The 27,990-nt window shown below is 31.4% G+C and overlaps 1 protein-coding gene across 4 annotated transcripts; it reads right to left on the reverse strand.

Annotated features, from left to right (window-relative positions):
- Positions 1 to 46: 46 nt before the first annotated feature.
- LOC117688332 (scavenger receptor class F member 1-like) lies at positions 47 to 27,990 on the reverse strand. Of its 4 annotated transcripts, none has more exons than XM_066069475.1 (14): positions 27,881 to 27,990; positions 25,405 to 25,635; positions 23,930 to 24,181; positions 23,614 to 23,751; positions 23,189 to 23,326; positions 22,773 to 22,913; positions 22,007 to 22,144; positions 21,293 to 21,407; positions 21,040 to 21,210; positions 8,092 to 8,316; positions 1,576 to 1,827; positions 944 to 1,081; positions 521 to 635; positions 47 to 388 (listed from the first exon to the last, which is right to left on the reverse strand). In XM_066069475.1, the coding sequence occupies exons 1-10, from the start codon at positions 27,939 to 27,941 to the stop codon at positions 8,103 to 8,105; spliced, it is 1,599 nt and encodes a 532-aa protein (XP_065925547.1). In that variant the 5' UTR covers positions 27,942 to 27,990; the 3' UTR covers positions 47 to 388; positions 521 to 635; positions 944 to 1,081; positions 1,576 to 1,827; positions 8,092 to 8,102. The 4 variants fall into 4 exon arrangements, with proteins under 4 accessions (XP_065925547.1, XP_065925550.1, XP_065925552.1 ...); XM_066069478.1 differs by having other exon boundaries at positions 48 to 388; positions 21,040 to 21,195; XM_066069480.1 differs by lacking the exons at positions 47 to 388; positions 521 to 635; positions 944 to 1,081; positions 1,576 to 1,827; positions 8,092 to 8,316 and having other exon boundaries at positions 20,747 to 21,210.

Below are 27,990 nucleotides of genomic sequence, written 5' to 3' on the forward strand. Positions count from 1 at the left end.
ATAACTGAGTCTTGACTGAATGGCATAGCTATTCAGTCACCTTTCCAAACTATTCAATTAACCTAATGGCACAGTTTTATGTTGTGTTTATCACTTGTATCTTAATCTAGCTTTATCTTGGAAATGTCGTTTACAATAAGATTCGATTAATGGAGTGTTTACACATAATTGTACTCTGGTTTTACATGGATTTTGTCAAGATAGTTTATCATACTGGGATTCTTTCGTTATTTCGCCAAGCTCTTGATACGCAGTGTTGTCTTCAGCTGTGTCATACGTGGACTTTGAAAAAATATCCAACTGTTCTGTACCCTTGATTCTTCCAACGAAGCGTTTATCAAGGTTTTCTTTGCTCGTTTGTTTTATGCATAAGCTGTCTCTTTGTTGTCTAGAAAGGAATATATAATTATTTTTATGCATATGTTTACGCATTTTTATGAATAATTTTGAACAAACAAATTTAACATAATTGATGAAAGTCAATTGAGAATTTTAAAAAAAAATTAAAATATTTGCTTACCTGATTATGAAAAACACATTAAGTGTTACACTAAGAATGATAATGGTAACACAGGCATAAAGTGCAATTGATAATTGTCTGGTTGATGCAGGATGACTAGAAGATGACATCAACTCTGGAAAACAAACTCAAGTTCAAAAGGTCATATCAACAGATCAACAAAATATTATTTCAAAAGGGGAATCACATGTACATGCATTTATTGATTGCAATACTTTGTAAAACTTTTCATTATCATTTGCAATATTCGTTTTACAAAATAAAAAAAAATAAAAAAAAATTCCAATTATATCTTTTTAAATACATCAGTATAATACCAGTATAGCATGGGAAATTTAAGTTAAACAACATTAGAAAATGAATATATGATGACAGTATAGTTTTCAATATATAAAGGTAGACTGTGAAAAGTGAAGTTAATACTTTCATCACATGTTGGTCCCTTGTATCCATCATTACAACCAAGACACGTTCCATCTACGATGTTACAATTTCTTTCCTGGCAGTTCTGTGGACAAGGTAAGGAACAGCTCTCTCCGTAATATCCTGGTGTGGGACAACCTTGTGAAAATATTTGACATAATATTGCGTTGGGGCGAAATTTGAATACCGGTATTACATGTTACAAATATATTATTGTCAAATTTTAAGACACTGAAAGTGTTATATTAAAAAAGGAAACACATATTTGATAACCAAGGAACTGTGTCAAACTTAAAACCATAAATGTTTTCAAATCAAAAATACAATAATTATTTGCTGACCAGTTGACACTTTAACAAAAAAATTTAACATGTATACAAACATTTGATTTCGGACTAAAGATTCCTTTTTTGACATTGTGTTGAGAAATATGATATAAAACACAAATCGGGTAATTGAAATAAAAATAAATGTGCATTTTGACTAAATTCTTATGGTCTGAAACCTTTGTCGCCCAAAACAATTTTTAAAAGTTTTTTAGCGATCAAGCATATTTTTGAAAATAAAAATGATCCAAAACACAGATATGTTACTATGATAAGTTTACATCACTTTAATCTGATTTTACTGACCATAAACCTCCAGTTCACAGAGTTCGTTGAAAGCGTACTGACCATACCCAGCAGGATACGGTGGGTGAGTCCTGTTGTTGTAGTAGATAACATATCTCCCGTGTATGGCACACGTTATGTTTGTAGGATTTGGTATTGTGGCCTTGGTATAGCTGGCGTCTCTAAAACAGAGTTTTCCGTTTTCTTTTTTTGTTGTATTCGACACGTAAACAGAGAATCCCAAAAATCTTGTGGTGTAACCATTTTTTGTATCTGAAGTAAAACAACATTTAAAAAAAGAGTTTTATCACTAAAGAACTTGTTGCACATTCAATATATCTTAACATTGCGATACCAGAAAATATGAAAGCAAAAGAATAATAACTAAACCATCAATAATCTAATTTTAAAAAAATACAGAAAAAATGCTTATTTTTCTTTTTAAAAGTGTAATTTGTAATCATTTTCCAAAAAATTAAAATACTACCTTAGCAACCAGTTTTATCATAGTTAAGAGCCATTCCTTGTAAGCACTTAAACATTTTCAGCAGGCATAGATAACGATTTTGTCGAAATTATTCCAAATTGTAGACCTTATTAAACTATTTAAAAATCACATGTTAAGTTGCCTTTATACATGTACTGACCACTTGTCATGGAAACTCGACCCAAACTTTAATTTTTATTAAAACTGACCATTTTTACTAAACAATTATAAAAAAAAATGCGGCAAGCTCAACGTTTCACTGGCAAATAATTAAAATCATTTAAATTTCCGCTATCTAAAATGTAAATCATGATAGGGAAGCTACCTTTTGGGTTTTGATGTAATTAGGTCAAAAATGGTTATATTTTTGGAAAATGGGTTATCTACCTTTGCAGTATAGAACTCTTATGTGCTGAGAGACCCAAAAGAGCAGTGTTGAGGAAGCATGTTAAGAACGTTTGTTTTTATCCCAAAAGTTTCAATATTTCAACCTTATTTTTGTTATGACCCATAGATATTGTCACTACAGCTTTAAAATGAACCACTATAAGTGTTTCTGAAATCCTATCCTATGCCTTAGCATGTTTATATAGTGTAGACGGACGTAATGAATACTTGTTACTTCTGGTTTGTAATCGGATATCAGTTATGCATATTAATTACAATGCTCTATTAGAAATTAATTTAATTGCATGTATGTAATAATAATGTTTTCTTATTCAATCATAATCTAAAATTAAAAAAAAAATATATGAGTCATTTCCCTTTTAGTTCCTCCAATCCCTGTCTAAAAATAAGCTAGAAAATTAACACATAAAAAGAAAATCAAGTCCATAAAATTTGAGGTGCAAAGAAAAGTCTGATCAAAAATATAGCTATCACATGTTCTGGTATAATATAATAAAAACTCCCCTTCCACCATAAAAGCTTGGATAATATACATACAAATGAAACGCGCATGTGTCATCTGTCAATAAGAAAATTGTTGGGGAAAAAAAGTTTTCATATATGCTTATATTATGAACACATATTTATTTTCAAAATAATTCACAAACTGTTTGTTACATGTGCATTTGTGTAAAATGCTTTGAAATTCATGCATGTGGTGGCATGAAATCAACTATGGTAGTTTCTCGGTTTTGGAGAAAGCAAATATTGTTACTTCCTTTTAAGTTTTCTGTCATATTAAGAAAAATGAAATATGTTTACCAAAGTTATTGTTATTCTGTTTTCTTTTTTTTTTAATTTGTTTTTTTGTTTTTTTTTTTTGGGGGGGGGTGTTTTTAAAGATTAATCATGGTAATTTATCAAAATGCATGTAGCTAATGTATTAATATGTACATAAATGTACTTTTTAAAATTGTCTTGTGGTTATTGGTCTTTATGTCAAATTGAATAATTGTCATTGAGATATGGGATGGATTGTAAATGTATTACAAATATCTTTTAACTTTTTTCTACAAATATTTGAATTTAAATGACATGATACAGTAAATTTGCAATTTAACATGCACTGATTCAGGAATCAGGGTCAATTCCTCTGTGGTATTTAGAATTACAAAATTCATAAATGAAGAAACTAAAATTGACATCGAATCCTCCCAGACAGAAAAAAAATGATTCAAAAATCAAAGGTACCTTAATTTAATAAATATCTATTGAAGTTCACATATCTAAAGATATATATAGTAATATTAAAACTAGAACAACACAACCCCGTTTATATTGAACTACACTTATCGATCAAATGAATGTTTAAGGTGAAAAGTGCTGCTTAAATCCATGTTTTTTGTTGTTTTGATGCACAATACTGTTTTTCGTGCAAACTGCATAACAGTTGGGAGAGTTTTTAGAGAGCCGGATCAATAAATATTTAATTAAGAAGAATATAGAATTATAGCAGTGGTTCTCGACAGACTGTGATGTTTTCATTGGAATGTTTATTGTATTTTGGAAACCGCTGGGTAGTGTTGTTCTATCTCATTATATGTTAAGGAATATACGTAACTTATTAATAGTTGTCACCTGATAGTAAACCGATGTGGCAGTAATGTACTACCCGATTTTATTGCACTGGCATCTATTTTAAAGGATATTACTAAGTTTTTGATCTGATTGAACAGAGTTATTAAATTTCAAAATGTTGAATATACATGTAACAATCAAAATAAGACGCTTAATTACCCATATGCTTCCATAACACCCCCGCGTTAATAAATACTCATCAAGCAGAGACTTTTAATTTAAAAATATCTCAAGGTAACATTGCCAACTAAGTCAATATTAATATTCACATCATTTTCGGAAGTACCCCAGGTATGTTTTAGACGATGTCTGAGACCAATATAATGTTTCTTATCAAATGTGAACCCATGAAACGAAAATTATTTAAAATTATTGAGAATGCTCCTTCAAATAGGAGGAACTAAAACGTTTATACATGTAGCTGTATTTTGTGCTTGTGTGTGGTTGTAAGTTCGTTACCTATATAATCTTAAAATAGACTTTGACACTTGTATGCACGGGTTGATACTGTATATCGAACATTTATGAAATAGATACATCAACATTTCGTTATTATCGTTGACATTTACATAACAAAGCTATAAGCGTACAATAATGCTATTAATTTCACGACACTCTCCTTGCAATAATCTGTGTCTCGGGACAGGCCTTCACTACAGTTAGAATGCCTCTCAGATACCCGTAATGAAGCAGAGAATTGCAGGATCGCTCCAAAAGATTTTGGTTGCATTGAAACAAAAACAGTCAAATTAATCATAACAAACCTTTTTTGAGACTGTAAATACCTTTCATCCAAAAATATTATCCATATAATGAAGAATTCAACACTTTTTCACCACCATTTTTGCTCGCTTTCGATTGAACCGGTTCTGTATGACATTTATCATTTTACTAATAGAACAGTCTATCTTCACTCTCCGAAGAAATATAATGTGAATTTTGTGCATGAATCAAATTTTTATTTGCCATTAGTAAGACACAAAGTAAGTACTTAGTTGATATGTATATTTGTTGTTTTTATAATTTCTCTAATATAAAATCATAAATATATATGAACAGAATATATAGCAAATTTTCAATGAAAATTCACACGTATTTGTAATATCTTTCTTGAATTTATTTAGTGTGGAAGCATAAACTAAAGAGCTTCCCATGATTTAGCGTGAATGTAATGCGCATGCACAAGACTGTAAAATAAAAAAAAATCTAAATAACTTCCGGAATTCTTTTTAGGAATTTTTGTTGATATAATTAATTAGCGAAGCTGAATTGAGAAAAAAAAACAACAAATTGATAAACTTCAAGTACCATTGATAATCAAAATGTATCAAACAAAAGAAAATGATCTTCTAATTTATCGGTATTTAAAGGCCAAAAATTCGAATATATTATTCTAGTATTGTAGTATTGATAAATCTTTGAAATTACTATTCAATGTATGACAAATGTGACAATTTCTCAATAAAATTCATTTATAATACAAGCATTAGTATTAGTATGTTTAAACAGAATCACATTATGTTTTAATTTGATGAAAGTGATGTTTTCTTTGCTGAGAAATCATATTTTATGCATAACACTTGTGCTGAGTTTTATTTGAATAAGCCATTTCGATTTATAATTAGAAGTACAGCAAAACTCGAAATTTATAAGGAATTTCAAGGGACCATAGAAAAAACTTCGTTATAGCCGTAATTCGCTATACGTTTATAACGAATTCGTAAAAAATATTATAGCGAATTCGTTATAAAATAATTAAGGGTTTTTCCGGCTAACAGTTTTCTAAACTATCGTAAGTTATAAAATTAGTATTACCGTCATTTACAAAAAATGTCAATATAACCATTTCATTTCAATTTTTTAAAAAATTCCGTGTACTATTTGAATTTGAGTATTTTATATATGCATCTTAAAATTGCATGTCTCTTCAATGAAATTTGAAATGGAAAAAAATCCGTTATAAAAATGATAAAATACGTTAAAATTTTGCCAGCGGGGGTCTTAAAATTACTTCGTTATAGCCGTAAATTCGTTATAGCCGTGTTCGTTATATACATTAATTTTCTAAAGGTTCATATAAGGAATTCGCCGGGACATGAATAATAATTCGTTATAGCCGTAAATTCGCTATATCCGTGTTCGTTATATTCGAGTTTTGCTGTACATTTATCTTTATTCTGCAGCTAGGAAAATTGCAAGCATTCCTAAGCATAGAGTATGATTCAGTAAACACATGTATCATTATTTACAAGTACATTTGCAAGTATTTTAAGATATATTTAATATTAATTTTTGTACAATCACATCTTTTTGCATTTTTTTAATCATTAAAGTTATGAATTAATACAATAAAGATGCTTTTACTAGTGTTGAAAGTATAACTTAAGGGATTGGCAAAGGGTTTTATGATAATTTATATATATACGACAACTATTAAATGCTATATCTGATACATAAAATAAATACCAAAATATATTATTAACTTAATTTGAATAAACATTTTACATTAAGAAACGCGTCAACAATTTCGCACTTCGTAATAGATAAATGTGCATGTAAGATTATCTTTTCCCACCATATAATAAAATGTTAACATAGCAATAGGTTACGCAAACAAGAGGCTTAAGGGCCAGGTGGCTCACCTAAGCTACACTAGCCGTAGCTGTGATGAAAACAGAACAAATATCTTGACAATTAAGTAGTGTATATCTTGTTTAATAAGATCTTCAAAACTTTCTGCATATATTTTTGCAAAAAGTGTGCAGTTGACGTAGAACTGAGCTTAAAGGTCAAATGTTTAAAATCATAGCAGATTATTATATAGTTCTTTATTTTCCATCCCCTCTAAAAACAGATGTTGCTTTTTATTTTAACGAATTTGAACCTCCCTAATATTTAGGTAATGTGTGTTAAGTTTTGTTAGAATTGGCTCAGAGGTTCTGGAGATTAAGTTCAAAATGTGAATTGTGAAAAGACGGACAGTCAGAAACGGATGCAGTGCGAGGAGCTTTCAGTTCAGTTGATTAGTATGATAGAATATGGTCTTGTTTTTTCATAACATTTTTGTAATCATTACAGAATGAAATAAGATACAATGACATGATTTGGCTATAATACAAATTGTTGAATAAAAATGGTGTTAATGTTTCCATGGTACATGTGACTGTTGTCTATAGTTCTTACTTAGATTCGATTATTTTTAAACCAATATTACAATCACTCTCAATACATTGCAGATGTAGAATTTCTTAAAAAGACATAATTTACAAATATTTATGAACTTCTAAGATTTTGAAATTGTAAAAAAAGCTTTTGTTTCTATGGAGACAACAATTTTGATGTAACTTTACTATTATGTTTTGATTGTTTTTTTTTAATAACAGAACACCCAGTCATTTCAGGATTGGTGTTGGTATGCATCAACTTGTCGCAAGTATTTAGAAAGCATCACCCAAAATACCCCCTCTATCTATGTTTTTGTTACTGAAAACGATAAAGTGTGATGATACATGTATTTGGCGCTTAAAAATGTCAGTAAATATGTAACAAAGACTCAACGAATGTTTCTTAGATATAGTGTAATTCCTGGTATATACATTTTCTTGCAAAAATCGATCAAATGAGACATTGCACCTCTTATCAAACAGTTTGTGATTACTTTTCAATTTTGAAAAATTAAATGTTTGACAAGACATCACACATAAAACGGACAAGATATTACACTTACTGTAACTGCAATGTAATTAAAAAACAGGAGGAAAATGATTTACCAGGACGCGGCTTTCCGCTCAGGGAGAATTATATACTGATGTTTTACAGAGCAACAAATAATACAGTGGAGTGCGTTTTCCAACCAAGGAGGAAGAATTAATCCTGACCTATTTTTTAGCTGAAGGAAAAAAAGTATTTATGCGCTACAACAGCGGTAAAGGTGTAACTATTAATTGTTGTAGACCGTAACCATTTCATTGCAGTGATGGTTTTACTTATTGTTTTTCTGTATACGTTTTTTATCTTAAACTTACCCCACTCATCATTATCCGTCCTGTACTGTATAAAGATGTGATGTATACTGAGTACTTCTTCCAGATCTACCCGCCATTCTGCTGTTGATTTGTGTTTTCCTGATATCACACACTGTCCTCCAGAAGCAGACAGGTTTGTATACCGTCCGTCTACAGCGAGATCCGCTCCCCACACATCGTTGTAAGGATGCTGCTGCCATGCTGGTTTGTTCAATGCGACATTTTCTTTTTAAAAAATATCACTGTGAAATGTATTCGTAAAAAGAAGTCATCGTATTAAGATAAAAATATTGAATAAAACTTTAAATTGTTTTTATAAACGTCAAGCAAAGGTTCTTATTTTTTCACAACAGCTAGGTATACATATAGTAGGAAAGCCTAGAAAGTTAAATCAATATTCGAAATGCGAAATTCAAGACTCTAAATTCAAGATGCAATATCTAAATTAACGAAGTTATTCATGGTTCTGAAAACCTGTATTCTAACGACATCAAATTGTTTTAAATAAAGATAATCCGTACATGTTCTTGCCTACAAATAAGTGATATCTATTGGTTATAAAATGGTTTAATTAACTTTAATTGAATTTCAACACACAATACATGTATAAACCATTGAATAAGTAATAATACTGTGTGCTTCGCAAATCTTAATGATCATTCTTCTCAGACATATTTTAACCTGAATTGTATTCGCCTCAAAACGATAAAAATCGGTTAGTGAAGCACAATCTATTATCATCTAAATAATGAAAATTATAATTGAAACAAAATTCAATTGAAAGAATCAACCTGCTAAAATAGAGGTTATGATGAAGTTCAGAAAGACTGGAAGATTTACAACCTCAAAAACAACCCCCCCCCAAAAAAAAAATAGTATGTTGAAGTATACTAATGTCATGATCGAGATTACTCATTACACACACAGAGAGAGAGAGAGAGAGAGAGAGAGAGAGAGAGAGAGAGAGAGAGAGAGAGAGAGAGAGAGAGAGAGAGAGAGAGAGAGCGAGAGAGAGAGAGAGAGAGAGATTCGTAGGATCAAATTCAAATTGTAAAATACATGTCCTTCATAGTTTTTAATATACATGTGATTTACTTCGTCTCTCTCTCTCTCTCTCTCTCTCTCTCTCTCTCTCTCTCTCTCTCTCTCTCTCTCTCTCTCTCTCTCTCTCTCTCTTATCACCCGGTTTTATGATTGTGTACTTTACACCGGGGTTTGCGACGATGGATTTACTTATTAGTGAGAGGGGTCTAATTCACCACTTAGCGTAAATTATATTATTTTGTAAATTCTCCGTGGATAGGTTGTGACAATTATCTAATAAGTTTTCACATTCAACATTTAATTACGTGCTAATCACATTACATGTTTATTGAAAGTGACGACGGTTAAACTGCCTCTGTAGGGCAGGCCTCTGAAGCTACACATGCAGTTTGAAATCAATTAGCCGAACCGTAACGAAAATAAATTCTAGAAAACAAAGTTGGGACAGAATGATTGACAAACCTTCACAGTTCCACTGGCAAGGGATTTTTTAAATGTAACATTAGTTTGACCTAATCAGCATAATGATATTGTATACAACATTGATAAATGCATCTCTAACAATTGATGTATTTTTTGACAGTTTTTCAATTTTCTATTTAATAAAATTAATATTATTATAAACACACCTGTTTCATTAACACATGTCAACGTTCTGACATTGCGCAATTTTATACAAATCTTGGAAAACGGTACATATATAGTAGTAAATATTACATGAAGCTCAAATCGACAGTTTGGATAACAGAGGGTGTTTGGTTTTAAAGAAAGTTGAATATGGATTGGATGAAAGAACAGTGTACAAATACATGTATGTGTTTATTAGGGATTGAATCACGGCATTCATTAACATGCATGCTTGTATACCTGGTCATGGATAAACCTGTCGATAAACCTGAATCAGGTTACAAAAAAGTATTTAACACCTGCACATTACATTGTATTGATTAATCGTTGTACATACATGTAACTAAATTAGGGATGTCAACGAGCACTCGACTTTTGCTAAATCATACCGATCATCGACTGAAATCTTATTATGGTCAATTACCCGTAATATAAATATAATGAATACGATTTAAAAATATTTTTTGTTTTTAATCAATATGACAGTTTGTTGGCTACACATTAAAAAAAGAAATTTCCTCTCTGTTTGATCCGTTAATTGAATTCTTTTAATTTACTCGGGGAGGCATGTGCTTGTACATAAGAACGATCTGTCTTTCTTCTAATCAGTTATTTATTAGATAATGTATTTGAAAAATCGAAAATTTAATCATAACAATAATTATCTCTCAAGGCGTTTGTTTTTATAAGCATTAATCTGTGATACTTGCTTACACATGGACAATTATTTATCTAACATTGAACAAGTCACAATTGATTTGTCCAAGATGTAATGGAGCTTGATAATGCGTAAGCTGTAGACAATAAAGAGGAAAATCCAGAGCATTTTAATAAATTACTTTTCAATTTATTATAATCAAATACATATATCGCAAGTTTTTCATTTTTTTAGTTGAAGATATTAAGATATATGTGGCAGTAGCATTATTTGATTTGATAAGGACACACAATATTAAATAAATCATCGAGTACCCGACTATCGCTCCGATTAATCGACGTAGCAAACCGAATTAAACTTACATCCCTAATTTAAATCAATAAATACATAAGTCTTCATCTTACCATACATGCTTCCCAAACTGAACATTGCAAAGAACACAGAACACAACAAAACTGACTCCATTATAATGTTTGTGTTTAAGGGAGTACACCATCCAGGAAGTACAAAAATATAACGCATTTCAAACAAATAATACCCAGTATACAATAGGTTAACAGTGTAGCATTGAATAACCGTGTGAATTAGAGCGTATATCATTGATTTAATGACTGCAGTGTATTTTTTTTTATTTCCGCCATACAGTCTTATTGAAATCGAGATTTATTCTCCTGACCTTGCAATTGTAAAGTAAACGTGTCTTTTTAGAGAATTGGGCATGTTTAATCAGTCTGATTTTTCAGTCCTGACATGAAGTAAATCAATATATTGGAGACAATCAAAGTTGTTTTCTGCAGTAATTTGGTCTACCAAGTGGAGTCTGAGCGTGTGCTTTGTTTCACAAAGGCGATCTCCCTGTCAATACGTGTTACCAAAAAATTATGTATGTTTTTTTTTTCCTTTTTTCTTTTTTTTTGTTGTTGTTGCTTTTTTCATCTTAAACTTCAGGGTTTACGCAAAACACTTTAAGTTTGAAATGCATGCGTGTGTACGTTTTAGTCCTGTTTAACTATCTTAATCGCATATGACATGTATTTCAAGTGTACATTCTAGGGCCAAGGAGTCTGTGACACTTTCCTCTTTAACGGTATCACACTATTGAACTGGAAAAAAATATACATCATTTCGGACTTCCCCTTCTTCCCCACAATGAAAAAAACCCAAATGATTAGCTCGAAAGGTCAAATTCATAAACTGAATTAGTACATTGCATTAGGATTTCACATTTGAATTGAAATCCTAAAATGATTTTTTGGGGCATACTTTTGATATACATTCAACTTTTTAAAAGTAATCCCTTTACTATCTTTATAAATAGCAGCACTCAAAATCAAAACAAAGAATGGGGGTCTTTAAATTAATTTTAGCAAGTTACTGCAATTCACATGACCTTTCTGTTCTGAAAAAGACAGATAAATAATCTTGCCATGAATTGTTTTATGATAATAAGTAATGACTTTTAATTTTATTTATTTTATTTGAAAGACAATGTAAATGAGATTAAAATGATAAAAGGAAGAAATTTAGAAGGGGCATAAATTCATTTATTGTTGGCAAGATATCAATGGTTATTATTTTTAAGAAAAACTAAAACAATATATTTCATAAAACATTGAAAATATGTTCGCTTTTAAAACCTTATGCAAGATAATATAGTTTCATATTCAAGTTTTCTCTTCCATAATAATCTACCTTAGGTTATTAAGTTGAGTACTTTTTTGGTTTGTGTTGTAGAATATGAATATACATGCATTATTAAAGTTAGATTATGATAGATCATTTTCAGACTAAAGCTCAAAATAACCACGGATATCTGTTCAGAACCAGAGGAACAAACAACTGTAGAAGGGAACAATGATATAGTCATACTTTGTTTTGAATAGTCATTAAATCAGAAATTAAAAGACGATGTTGAATAATTAGATCTGCTAATAAGTATAAGTATGTTATTGCCCGGGAAAAAAAATGTGCATATTATATTATAGGCATATTACATATGTTTTGGCTTCTTGCATATTTTTGTCACTCTTCCTGGACTTTTTTTCGTGAGATTGATGCTACTTTGTTTATATTTTTATTTCTTCGGATGTATTTGCATTTTTCTTAATGCCACAGCGCTGGCAGCTGTTAGTATTTTACTGAAATGCGCAATTCAGTTGGATTCTGAATTTAAAAAAAATATATATTCTTGGTTCACTAGCCTGAACTGTACATAAAAACATTACGTTAAATCATTGCGGCATGTGTTTGGATCAAAGATACTGACCTATGAACAATGTCAATGAAAAGACAAAAACTCTTTGACCTGACTTATAAAGCACACTAATACCTATGTATTAGAATTGAAATATTTATGTCACGTTTGATGTGTAAAGTTAAAAAAAGATAAAAGATAACTCTTATTTTTTAACCATCAAGAAGTTCGAAAACGAGGTAAATCGAATGCCACCGGTGAATAGTTTCAATAATAATGCACCATGGTCAGACAGCAGGGAATGTATTTCACATTAAGACAGAATATCAAGTTTTTGTAATTTAATAATGAAAATATTCACAGAGGATAATAATATGCTATATAGTTTACAGTACCTATCAATCATAATTGTACAAACAATAGCTCTAAAGTTTACACTTTTTTAACAATGATTTATTATGCATCCCAAAAAAAACCGGATAGGATAATGGACATTGCGTATATAAATCCTTTTCGACATTTGTGTTGTACAACGATGACAATGAAATCATAATTTATATTATATTGATTAATAAATGCATATAAGTATATTTGTACATCTATTTATATGACCAGTAATTACAATAGGTATAATAATACTTAATAATATAATTAATATATAATATACGTAATTGTGAATGGAACTTTGTCTAGTATGGATAATAAAAACTAGAGACGAGCTCGTTGCAAGCAACGATTAGGTTTTCCGTCGTAGCTGCGTCATACTTGTGACGTACTACAAAAAATTGATAGCTGACCATCGTACAATATTAGATGTGTAAACACTGAGAAACAAAGTATTATATTTCTGTGACCGTGTAGATTTTACGGTGATAGAGAATTCGTCTGGATCTACATCGGTCGTGTGCAGTACGAACCGGGTGAGGGAATGTTGGCGTAAAGTGTATAAGGTAAAAGGTTGGGGCGCGCTGTGGGCCGTAAGCTAAAACGAAGGGTAGGTTTGCCGTATTCCCGAAGGTCCACCAGTATACAGTTCCAGAGAAATAAACAGGCAATTGATCATGATGCAGGATTCCACATTATTGGACGAGACTCAACGATGGCAACATTATAACAATTTAACAGACAGACATGTTACAAACAAGTCGGATATGGCCAGAAGTGGCCTCCGGACTCAAGACTCTGGGAGAGTCGGACGTGGCCGGGGCTGGCCGCCGTATTCCAGACTGCGCATTGACAATTGTACATAACTATTTATATGAATCTTAACAATGAGAATAAATTGCAATTAACAGGTAATGGTATAAGTAAGCTGAGTGAAAGGTTCACAGATATAAAATAATTAAATAAACTCAATGAGTCTTTGATGTCCAAGAAATGAAAATCTGATAATTGCACAATGTTGTTTTAAGAGATTAACAGTCCTTGAGACATGACACTCTGTCTCTATAAAGTCTAATAAGTGTCAATCACTAAATAAAAAAAGTAACTATGTAAGAAATAAACTGTGAGAAAAAATTACGAAACAGATGTTGAATTTTACAAGTAAAGTAAAAAAAAAATTATAATTGAACAGTGCATTTTGCACGATGATACTACATGTTTATAAGCAAATACAGATCTTAACACGTTCTCTCTAGTTTGATTCGCCGCATTTTATTCACAGAGTGGGACTGTGGTTATGCCCGGTACGATGGTAAAAAGACCACTGGCAAACGTTTAACACGCATTTTTATCGAACGCAAGCGCCAATGAATCTCTTAGTATATATGCGGAGATCCTGGAAATTTTACAAGGGGTTTTGAAGAATAATTTTGTATTTCGAGGAGGGGGAACATGCGCGGATCAGAAAATTTTTCCGGGGTGGGGGTTGAAAAGTCAGACGGTTATTTGAGTTTGCAAAGGGATGTCCGAGGCATATTTGGTAAGTTTATAATGTACACGTAATTGAAAGAAATTTCGCTGGGGGGGGGGGGGGGTCTGGAACCCTTCCCCTTCTAGATCCGCGCACGGAGAAGACCGATGCCGGTAATTTTACTGTAATTTTAACCATTTTTATTTAATCATTCATGTTCATAATTATCAGAAAACCAATATTACCTTTCAAAGCAGTTAAAACTTAAAACTTAAGATACGAACCATTTAGTCTCGGTGAGTATTGCGTCCGCGTACGAAAATAATGACAATTTTCAAGAAATGCGGATGGACGATCTGTGTCCTAGGTCGTCCATCCGATTCTTTTTCTGACAAAAAGCTACATACCTGCAGTTAGAGATTTTCAAACTCTTATTGATTATGTCAATTTGTTTGTCTCAAAGAATCATTTTTTAAATCAATAAAGTTTTACCTTAAAAAAAAGAAAGAAATCGGGCACAATTTTCAATGTTAGCATTTTACAATTTTATGGTTTAATAAAATTTCAAGAAACAACTCTTCATTGCTTTATCCGAAATATTGCATGAAAAAAATTTACATCGCATTTTTTAAATTACAAAAGGATATTCAAAATGAACTTGGATTAACCGCTAACAAACAGGCATAAAGAGAGACTGAGAACCAATTTCTTCTCTTTTTTTTTTTTTTACATCAAAAGAAATTCAAAAATAAATCAAAATATATATTTTTTCTTTGTATGCGTTAATGAAAATGTAGATCAGCAAGGGGTTCTTTTTCGTGCAAGCACCTACTTAACAGATTGTTACACGGGTCTACAACGATGACAAATATCGAAAAGGCAATATTGTGGGCGAAGGATCAATGTGTAGTTTGTTTTTTAAGTTTATTTTTGATACATGTAATTATATTAATCTGGATCGGTTATGTTTGTTTTGATTATTAAAGAGGGGAATAAAGATATGAGTAATTTCCAGCACGTAGCATCGTTTTTGAAAGTGTGGGGGGGGGGGGAAACTCATCCAACAAATCTTGACAAGCAAAAAAAGAAAAAAAAATTGAATTTTCCAAAATTTTCAAAATTTCACTCATAATTTCATGATTTTCATACCATTTTTTTTTACTTGCTACCAAAATGGGGGGGGGGGGGGGGGGCAACTCCATGATAATTCAATGTTTTTATGTAAAATTTATAAAAATAGTTGCTTCGAGAAAAAGTGGGGAGAGGACATCTTTATGTCATATAACATGTGAAACTGATTTAATTCCACCCACAAGCTTGAAATAATGAAATAATTTTAATGAAAACAATATAAATAGACGTCATAAATCCCATATCAAACGCCATATAACCACTTGATTCTGCGCGTCTTTTTAATGAATTTATAAACAGCGGCAAATTCTAAAATGTATTTTTAAAGGTAATGTTAGCTGCAAGTCTGTAGACCTTGTATGAAAAATTTCGGATGGTAGTCAATTTTTCCGGGATACAGACAGAGCGATACATATATGCAGCTAAGGTAACTAAGAATGATCCCAATAAAATACTTTGTTGAGTAATGCAAGCTTTTAAGAAAGCAATAAATATATTTGTTTAAAATATAACACCCAAATTCTTCGTCTTACATCGCTATTTGCAGAACAAGCAGAACCAGTATCAGTCTGACCGGCCTCATCATATACATTGTTGGAATTTTATTGTCCTAGCATTGCAATGCTCTGCATGTACACAATTTCTTTTAAAATTTAAACACTTAAAGTGTTCATCTATATGGCTACACATAACGTACACACGTGATTCAAAGTAACCCAGACGGAAAACGGTAAAGAATTCAGTCATTGAGTCTACGTTTTATAGAACTTGTAAGAAAACACAATGCGGGTCGGAATGTTTGTTGATATGTCAATCTATCAATATACAGTTTGTTAATTATTTTCGATTGCTAAGGCTACAGCGTATTTGATGAACATTGAACAACATTTTTTCCATGCCACTTTTTTCCATGGAAGATAGCGAATACAAGTATAAGGCATTTATAAAATTTATTTAATTACCTCTTTAGAATTATGTATGGAATAAATACTAGTAATTTATAAGTTGCTGCTGAAGGTTGTTTGGTATTATCGTATACGAATATTAAGTTCACTTTTTAAAATCATCTTCACGATAATAAATATATTATATCCATTGCAAATCAGTATTTTTTTTTTTTTTGCTTTAAAAGAATTGTTCTATCGGGAGCAATCCCGCGTTCGTTTAAATTGTCATGTCAGTAATACACATTGTGCTTTATAAGACGGCCGTGTATACGTATTGTAGAAAAGTTGAGTTTAATTACCATGCATTGGAACCATTTTATTAACACATCTCCCAGTACTGAAACAATTCAAAATGTCTCTGTTACAGTAACACAGTGGGGCGTTAATCGTGTACGTCCAGCTCTACAAGCACATGCATTGTCGTCTAGGCGACGGCCTGAATACAGCTAGCGACTCTCCTATCGATCGGTTACCTGAGTCTCGTAATGCATCTAAATATAGACAGGAGCACAGTAATGAAACAAACAACAAAAATAAGGTCAAAGAGGTTTATCTATATGAAATGAAAATGTACATATGTATAAAAACATTTTGGAATTTTATGTGGAATTATTTTTGCGCGCTACATGTATCAGTTAGTGCATTACAAGAAGCCCTTTCATAACCTCATTAACGTGCGCACCCCCATAAAAATGGACCGAACTGACAACAATAGTTTCTGCAAATACTGACTATAAATTACGAAAACATTAAATTGAATACTGTAGAAGGATTCAAAATTAATTTCTTTACAACTTTGCTTCAATAATGCATTAGAAATATTTATTCCTTTTTAAGTTATTGACAAAACACTTTGGACGCCTCTAACTCCCTAATTATTAGGGCCAGTCCCTTTTTCGGTATACCGAATGAAAGGTCTGGGTAAGACCAAGAACTTTTATAATACATGTTATAACAAATTTTTATCAGGTAGAAAACTAACACGGAAAATACGCGAATTTTTTTTATTTTTTTTCTTACCTTAGTTTCAACATCTATACCACCCCTTTTATTTGCATTTAAATAATAAATAAAATATATCTCGCACAAATTCAATGTATTAGCTTCCAAACCAGCCCATCTTTGAGACTCTGTCAGTCATCGTTAAAGCTAAACCCCCTGGACAAAAGAAGTCGTTAAATTTTACTAAAAGGGGAATAACTCAAAACCGGATAGAGATTTTCCTCAACTAAAATATGCAACGATAACATCACGCGGCATGTTATAAGTCTTGAAAATTTCAAAACAATCGGTGAAAAAACGAGCGAGATATTAAGGATCAAAGTTGGCGTCTAGAAGAAAAAAAAAATAAGAAATTTGAAAATTTTTCAGAATAATAGTAAGGTTTTCCGCTGAGAGCGGAAAACCTTAATTAGAGAAAATTTACAAGCAAAACAAAAAAAGATTATACACAGGTTTAGGTTCTGTGGTATAAGACAAAAAATATTACTAGTTAGATCAATTTAATCTTTTTGAACTGGTAATTCAATCGTGTACATATTCAAATACTGCAATATTTTGTTCATAAGTGAGACGTACAAAGAGAACAATATAAAGTTGATAAATCCAATGTGTTGTAAACAAACTCTATAATGTGTAAACATTGGTATCAAAAATAAAAAGGATTAGTACGTAAAAAAATAAGAAGCAGAGTCATGGGTCGTAATCTGTGTAATACCGTATATAAATAGATAGACACTGGACACAGAACCAATCCGAACTAGCAGAGTAAGTTTGCACAAAAATAGGTGAGAAAGGGTATGTACGTATACAAGCAGACACAAACTATTACAAGATATATACATGATTAATCGTGTAACTATTTAACAACTTGTGTCTTAGACAACTGGACAAGAAAAACGATAATCGTCCGAAACAACGAAAAAAGAAATAAAGAAACTCAAGTGAAAATCAACGTGCAAGTGCAACCCCACTCTCTCCCCCCCCCCCCCCCCCCCGAAAAAAAAAAATATATATATACTGTTAATTGCTTATATTACGCGATAACTTAATTCCGCGATCCCGCTGTTTCCAGTCTAATTGCGAGAATATGATATTGCTATCAGGGAATTTCCATCCTTATTTCTGAGAGTTTTTAACTCTTAGAAACTAGTAACGAGATTTAAAAATTCGTGCCTCTCGCGATTTTACGTGGTTATCAATTCCTTGCAGTTAATTAGGAATCTACAATATATATATATATCAGGCTCTATCGCTTTCCAGCAATGAAATCCAAGGATACATAATACGTTTGATCTCATTGACAAAATGGCAGCTATACTGAAATACACAGTGAATAGAAACGTAAATATGTGAAACATGGACAAACTGACTATATGGGACTTGGCATGATTGACAAAATAAACGGTACGTATTGCAACAATGCAATTAGAGTATGGATATCTATAATTGTGTCTGTAGAACTTCAAAATGGTTACACAGCACACACAGTACATGTAAAAGTTATTTGAAAATACTGCTGACATAAACAGGTTAAGACAGGTAGACGCAGGCAGTATCTAACATATCAAGCACTAAACATTAGACAACCGACAACACAGAAGTTTAACACATGCTAGCAAACCTGTCGGTGAGCTATAGTTACAATACTCTTTCAAAGGAAAAGTTAAATATTAGATTGTCATGATATACGGTTCATTTAGAGATTCACCATCTAGATTCGTGGATCTGAGCTTCCGTTAACATATTCACACTTTGTTTGGCTTGTATGATAATATTTATTTAAGGAAAACCGGAAAAAATAAACCAAATCTTTGGGTGTTTGGGTGTTACATCTCGGCTTTTGACCTTGACTCCAAGTTTTCACTTATATGTCAGAGCACTACCGGACTATTCAGCCACATTTAACAAAAAATCAAACAAGGTAAAATACTGATATTACTTCTATATGGTATACAGCTAATATATCCAGGGCTGGATGCTCCAAAACTTTCGTTAAAATAAAATATTGTTTTATAGGACTACTTATTTAAATCAACCCCTTACAAAGATTACATGTTCTAAACTATGATAAAGTTTTAACAAAGGTTACCAAAATAAATTTGACTTTTAAACACTGTCGTTGTGGTTAAAATAGCATACATTTTTTTTTACGCATAAACCTATCGATCACATTTTATGCATTAGAAAAAGTAATAGAGACCGATGAGGAATATCTGATATTTTTACCCCCCCCCCCCCCCCAAAAATAGTTTTCACAGTTTCACGGCTCTTTCCGAGTTGATCGAAACAAGCTGCTCTTAAACTTTCACCTACGAATTTTCAAAATTGTAACAGGGGGTTTATATAACCCTTCTGTCTATCTACTTGAATGTTTGTATCCAACTTTGCACAAAAGGACTATGTGCGGGTTAAGTGCTTTTATGCCCCAAAATTCAAAGTTATGAATAGAGCTGGATATTTGACGAAAGTTAGGTTAATACATGTATATATCTAGTTCAGGTTTATAAAGATAAGTTATCGAATCGAAGCAATAAAAGAAATATAGTTTTTTAATAAGGAGATAATTTTACAAAAAGTTACTATTTTAACCAACAGTTTTTTGAGCGCCTGCTTGCTCTAAGACCATTTTTTAATATAACATGCAAAGTAACATGAACAATAATACATGTAAAAACTGTTTTTAAGCAACATTGCACTCTATGTCTCATACTCTTGAATATGAAGAAAAACTAATGATATTCCATGCTTTTGAAAATATGCTGGACCTGGTCCATTTACGTGACCCAATAGAAGCACGAGGAGTGATCGATTTTAAAAACACTTTTAAATTTCTGTAACTAGCATCTACAGTTTTATGTTTTATCAAAATATCTTTATGATATCATTTGCTTTTTTGAATTAAAAGAACAAAGAGACAGAAACAACAAAATTTCTAACTACAAGGCATTTCTTTATAGTAAACGACATAATTTACGGCAATATTGAATATTTTTCAGTACAATATGAATTAGTGGAAAATTATCAGAAGGAATGACAATTTCTTTTGGTAACAAAAAGGTAAACAAATTAATCTTAATTGAATTTGGTGTTAAAAGAATTTTCAACAGGCTGTAAGAAAACATAAAAGAGTTTTATTACTTGTTTAACTGTTCTTAAAGATTTTGCTACATTATATAGGAAAAATAGATATGGTCAAGCACATGAGACAAGACAAGAAAAATATTAATGGATAATAAAATCTGGAAATTAAAAAAAAATCTTGTATTGTTGAGCATCATTGCTTAAAATTATTTAAACATACGATGTATTTAAATTAGTTTACCAAACGTTACGATATATGATGACTCATATTATCTTGTGAATTTTATAAATTAGAGCTTTACTATATCAAAATAATTTTAGAATTTTAGTTAGAATCTTCAGAACTTCAAACCCACAAAATCAATCAATATTTCTGTTTGAAGAGTTTCGTTGTTAGAGTTTATCATACTGTGATTCTTTCGTTATCTCTCCAAGCTCTTGATACGCAGAGTTCTCTTCAGCCTGGTCATACACGGTCTTTGAAAAACGTGTTGTCTCAACGTGTTCATCGACGTTCACTGGGTTCTTCTGTTGTTTCCCTTCGCTGTTTCTGTGTCTTAGATGTCTGGACAGAATAATACTAGGATCAAAAATATCTTTAGAAATGCCATAATGTTTATGTAAATAAATCAATTGAGAAATATGAAAAACGTTGTGCCTACCTGATAATGAGATATACATTTAGCGATACACTCAGGATTATTATCGGAATACAGACATATAGTGTAGTGTAAGGTTCGCTCACTGATGCATGATCATCATCAGTTAATGCAATAGCTAGTGAAATAAAATCAATCAATCAATCATTATCAAATTCGGAAATCTGAACGTTAATACAGTATAAAATAAAAATAAAAACTAATACCTATTACTTCAAAAGATTTGTTTCATTTTTAATATTACTTGCATAAAAAAACCGAAAACAATTTAAATATTATGTCAATCTCCATTTGTACATTAAAAAAACCTTCTGTGAGTTAAAATGGGGCAAGTGTAAGTGTTATACTGGTGTTATAACATTCACCTCTAACATTAACGTGACATCCACATGGACAATGATCAAAATTTGATTTCAGTTCAGTAACATAAAAAAAAAATATTATATATTTATTGAACATGTTTACAGAATTGAACTGTTTCAAAAGCAGTAAGCCTAATCTTGAAAATGAAGACAAGTTGAAAGATTGTTTTTAATGCATCAGTATAAATTAAGTATGTATTGCTTTAATTTATAATCATTGTGTAACGATCTCAGCTATGGTTTCTTCAGATGAAATTTGCCTTAAAATCTGAAGGAATATGTGATCAGGTAGCTTTTAGTATTTGCAGATAAAGTTCAATTGGTTTAATGTGATTACAAACAGAGTTAATACTACCTTGTGTACAATAACTTCCGTTATAGTTTTCAACACATCCGTTGAGACAGGTACCATTTATGTGATGACATTGTTCCTTTAGAAGACAGTTGCCACACAGAAAGCTGCAGTTCTGTCCAAACTTACCCACACTGCATTCTATTAGATAAATAAACATATGTGCATTTCAAGTAGCAATATAAATTTGTTTGAAATACCTCCAGGTGAAATGTATTAAAAGACGATTGAATATTGAATTTTACTTTGTAAAATATTATATTAAATTTTGGACTTTTGTGTGATCTTGTAGTCTAACCTCAATGTACACTACCAAGTTGATATGATATTTTGGTAACTTTAAACAACATGAAACTGAATACTGGTATTAATTGCTAGTACCTTAATTAGACTTGTTCCTAAACTAACTTCTGTAACAACCGTACAGACAACTTCAGTAAATGTGATGACGCAGTTCGTTATCTTTAGAGTTTTCACAAATCCGTTGACATTACATTTGGGCAAGGCATTCTGATGCAAATACATTTTCTTATTTTTTTTCTTGATATAATCACGTTTCGTTTACCATTTAAAACTGTTGATTAAATTATTTATAATAAGAAAAACATGTTTGAAAATTAAAGAAATAATGCAATTGATAGAAAATACTCATCTCCGCTACACGTTGGCCCTTTGCATTCTTCAATTGATTTCTGATAACTATTTCCAGACGTATCTTAATAATTGATTTCATTCAGAAATATGCAGAACAAAACAGAGAAATCCTTACTAGTTTTACATGTGAGGTCACTCCATCCTGGCTGACACCCTCCCTCACATTTTCCTGTTACCCTGTCACATCTCTCGGGAACTCCACAATGTATACTACAATTCTCTTTACAATTGAATCCATACTTTCCCGTAAAACACTCTAAAAAAATTTTTTTTAAAGTAGATACGTAAAAATGTATCATATTTTATACTATGAAAAGTGTGTTCTATTGAAGATTAAATCATATGGCTGTCTATATAATTTGAACTAAAATGTACATGTTTATTTTCCTGGAGATAAAGAATGAGTATATTTCGGTAAAGACGATAAACAAAACTAGAAATACACGTTTCCTTTAAAAAAGATGGATCGTCACATTCAAATGGCAAGCCAGGAGGTCTTTTATGCATGTATTTATGTCCATAAAGTCTCACCTTTATCGCATTTATATCCGAAAACCCCTGCGTCACATCCGTTTGGACAACTTCCGTTAACGTGTTTACACTTTACACCATTTAAACATTTACCACATGAAGAATCACACTCCAGACCGTACTTGAAATTATTACATTCTGTAAAATTTAACCAAAACAAAACACTGTCTCTGATTGAATATGAAATTAGTTTGCTGAAGTTATTGTTTAATGAAGACAAACTATTTTGTTGAGTTTATCTTTAAAAAACGCTGTGTTCTCCCGACCATCCTGTTAACATTACATTATCAGCTACAAACGATCTTTTATTTGTGAGCAAGAATGATAGAAAAATTGTAAAAATTTTACAGCTAACTACGTTTGCTAAAAACGGGAAGCAATTAGTGCTAAATAATTTATAATTTAATTTGTTCAGTATTGAAAACCTGTATCACATCTAGCTCCAGTATATCCTGGGACACAGCCAAGGCAGGTTCCATCTACAATGTGACAGTGACCTTCCTGACAGTTCTGTGAACACGGCAAGGAACAGTCCTCTCCGTAATATCCTGTCACCTGACATCCTTATCAAAACATTAAAATATTGATATTGCAGAGGATATTCAAATATTGCTTGTGATAGGTAAAGTGTTTTATATAAGTGGGGTGTTAAATGGTAAAGTTTTCGAACGAAATACAAACAATCGGGTAATCATTGATTTGCTATCAAATATCTTTGATATTTAATATGAAGATAAGCACCATACACCTCCAGCTCACACAGCTCGTTGTATGCGTAGATAGAATACCCAGCAGGATCCGGGAAGTGAGTCCTGTTGTTGTAGTAGATAACATATCTCCCATGTATGGCACACGTTATGTTTGTAGGATTGGGTATTTTGGCTGCGGTATAAGTTAAGTCCATAAAACATAGTACTCCGTCCTCTTTATCGGTTGAGTTGGATATGTAAACAGAGTATCCCAGGAATCTACTGGTATAGCCATTTTTCGTGTCTGATACAATGAAAAATATTAATGTGTTGATCATAAATTCTATTGATAAATAATAATATCTCAACACGATCACCAATAAAGAAAATCGAAAAAGAAAGAATAATAAAAGTTAGATGATTGATGTCATTGAAATGTAGCTATACTCTGTCCCAAGATACCAGGTAATTATGCTGCAGATTTGAAAGATTTTTAATGAAAAAACACACGCTTTTAAAGGAAGTGCAATTAAAATCGGGAAAATACCTAAGATACCTTCATTTTTGACACATTATCATTTTTCACTCGTAAAAATTCACATGAACGAACCCAAACAAATCATACAAAAATGAAAAAAGTAAACCATAATTAGTTTTTTTTTTTTGCTGGAATCTGGTTGCAATGTTCACATAAATCCTGACAAATGCTAATCTTTGGTTGAAGTTGTTTAGAAGATAAAGGGTGATTTCTGTTGATTATACATTCATAGCCGATATGAAACACCCTTGAAACTTTATTTTTTAAACTACCGATCATATATGATCCTATTATTATCGGAAAAACCTTGTAATGACAGCCCTCTTCATACCTATTTTGTCAGAATATATCTACAAAATCTAGAGCAAAATTGAAATAATAAATTGGCTATAGTTGAATGAAAATGGTATGAATGTTTCCATGGCACATGTAACTGTTGTCTATATTTTTTACCTAGATTCGATTATTTGTAAACCAATATATCAAACACTCTCAATATATTGCAGCTATAGAAATTCAAATATTTTTTTTAAAAGACATAATTTAGACATATTAATGAATCTGTAAAAGTTTCATCAAGTTTGAAAATTATAAAATAAACACTTTTGTTTCCATGAAGACAACAATTTTGCTGTAATTTAATTCAGGATTGTGTCGGTTTGCAAACACTTGTCCGCAAGAGTTTACAGGGCATAACGTGCATATCCATATTTTTTTCAGTTTTTTGCACGAAGTTGTTAACAAAGTACTTTTAAGCTTAGAGCGCAATAGAAGTTTTTTGTTTTTGCTGTTTAAAACGAAAGCATGTGGTGAAGCATGTAACTGGCGCTTAAAAAATGTCAGTAAATATGTAACAAAGACTCAACGAATGTTGCTTAGACATAGTGTAATTACTGGCAAATATATTTTATTGTAAAAAACGATCCATTGAGATATTGTTATTCTTTTACTTATTGTTTTTCTGTTTTGGTTTCTTTTCTTAAACTTACTCCATTCAACATTATCCGTCCTGTACTCTATAAAGATGTGATGTATACTGAGTACTTCTCCCAGGTCAACCCGCCATTCTGCCGTTGATTTGTAGCTTCCTGATTCCGTACACTGTCCTCCAAAAGCAGACAGGTCTGTATACCGTCCGTCCACAGCACGATCCGCTCCCCAATCGTCGTTACCTTTGAAAGGATGCTGCTGCCATGCTGGTTTGTTCAAGGCGACATTTTCTTTTAAAAAATATTACTGTTAAATGTATTCGTAAAAAGAAGTCATCGTATTGAGATCAGAATATTGAATAAGACTTTAAATTGTTTTTATAAACGTCAAGCAGTAGTTCTTATTTTTTTAAAACAGCTAGGTATATATGTAGTACGAAAGCCTATAAGGCTTATTCGAGGATACAAATACGAAATTCAAGATTGTAAATTCAAGATTCAATACCTAAATTAACGAAGTAATTAATGGTTCTGAAAACATGTATTTTATCGACATCAATCTGTTTTAAATAAAGATTTTCTGTACATGTTCTTGCCTACAAATAAATGTTATTTATTGGTTATACAATGGTTAACTTTGTTTGAATTTCAACACACAACATAAACCATTATATAAATAATAATGATACTGTGTGTTTCGTGAATCTCTATAATTTTGCTCGTCCTGTGTTTATTCTTCCTTGACATATTATAACCTGAAATATTTACAGTTGCAAACACTTTTCCTTATATGAACCTATAGAATAGCGAAAACTTTCAATTCTGTATAAACTTTTTAATGATGTCACAATGGTCAAAGCACGCGCTTATCGCTTGTCGCTTGGATTATTGTAAACATCAAATTTCGGTCATTTTAACAGTTTTGAACGGTTTGTCTTGTTCAAAACGTAAATATAAGTAATAAACAGCAATGTTAAAAAGTTCACCCAGATATGAAGTTGGTTGGTACGTAATCATAACTACTGAAAAGCCCTTTCGGCTTCACAGGATTTTATCACGTGACTAACCCACTTCATATCCCGGTGAATTTTTTTAATTGATGTTTATTTCTTAATTGTATTCGCCTTGATTGTATAAAAATCGGTTAGTGAGCACAGTCTATTATCATCTTAATAATGAAAATTATGACTGAAACGAAATTCAATTGACAGATTTAAGGTTATGATGAAGTTCAAACACCATAATTTAAATTACAAAATTGAAACTATAGAAGATTTACAACCTCAACAACAACCCCCCCCCCCCCAAAAAAAGTGTATTAAATGTCAAGATCGATACATTCATGGGATCAAATTTAAATCTTAATATACACATAGAAGCTTACTTTCCTTCATAGTTGGTATTATACATGTGATTTACTTCGACTCTCTCTCACTCTCTCTCTCTCATTCCCTCTCTCTCTCTCTCATCACACGGTTTCAGGGACTATGTACTTAACACCGTGGTTTGCGACGATAAAACTTCCTTATTAATGAGTGGGTTCTAGGGATATTTGTGATGTTTATTTCACCACTTAAGGGATGAATTAAATATGTATTTGTTTTATACGATAAAAAATGGTGTGGGGCAGTTCACGCTTCATAAACCGCTTCGCGGTTTATAAAAAAGCGTACTAAACTATTTCAAACCATTTTATATTGTATAAAACTAATAAATATTGAATTCATTGCTTATAATTTAATTGTTTTGCTCTTCATTGTAGATATTAACGGTCATTTGACCTTTAAAATGACGTAAAATTATACAAAATTCAAACGTTACGTCAGGCATATTGATACGTTTTTGACGTTAGTCATACTATAACGTAGGCAACATTCTTTATACGATATAAAATAATTTTTTAGCCAATCAGAAAGCGCATTACAACCAGAATTAAATTATCTAGTGATAATTATGTATGTTTTTTTTAAATTCTCCATGAATAAGTTGTAACAATGATCTAATAAGTTGTCACATTCAACATTTAATCACGTGCTAAATAAATTATATGAATCTCTAACAATTTATAATTTAAAAAAAAATTAAACAGTACTTGACTTTGTTTTAATTTTCGTTCCGATGTTTCATCAAAACTACTTATATTATGAACACGCCTGTTTCATTCACACCTGTCAACTTTCTGACATTGCGTACATGTAATTTTATGCAAATCTTGAAAAACGGTACATAATCTAGTAGTTAATAAATGAAGGCTCAAATCGACAGTTTGTATAACAGAGGGTGTTTGGTCTTAAAGAGGATTGAATATGGATTGGGGAAAAGTACAGTGTACATTAACATTTATGTGTTTATTAGGGATTGAAGCACTGCATTCATTAACATGCATGTTTGTATACCTGGACATGGATAAACCGGTCGATAAACTTGAATCAGGTTACAAAAAAGGTACTTAACACCCGCACAATTCATTCTATTGAAAAATCGTTGTACATGTGTATTTAGATCAATTAATGAATTAGTCATCAAAGTATCTTACCATACATGCTTCCAAAACTGAACAATGCAAATATCATAGAACACGAAAATACTGACTCCATTTTGATGTTGTTGTTTAAGGAAGTTAGCACTTCAGAAAGTACATAAAAA

The sequence above is a fragment of the Magallana gigas genome, chromosome 1, assembly GCF_963853765.1.
Source record: "Magallana gigas chromosome 1, xbMagGiga1.1, whole genome shotgun sequence".
In the NCBI taxonomy this organism is placed as follows: Eukaryota; Metazoa; Mollusca; class Bivalvia; order Ostreida; family Ostreidae; genus Magallana; species Magallana gigas.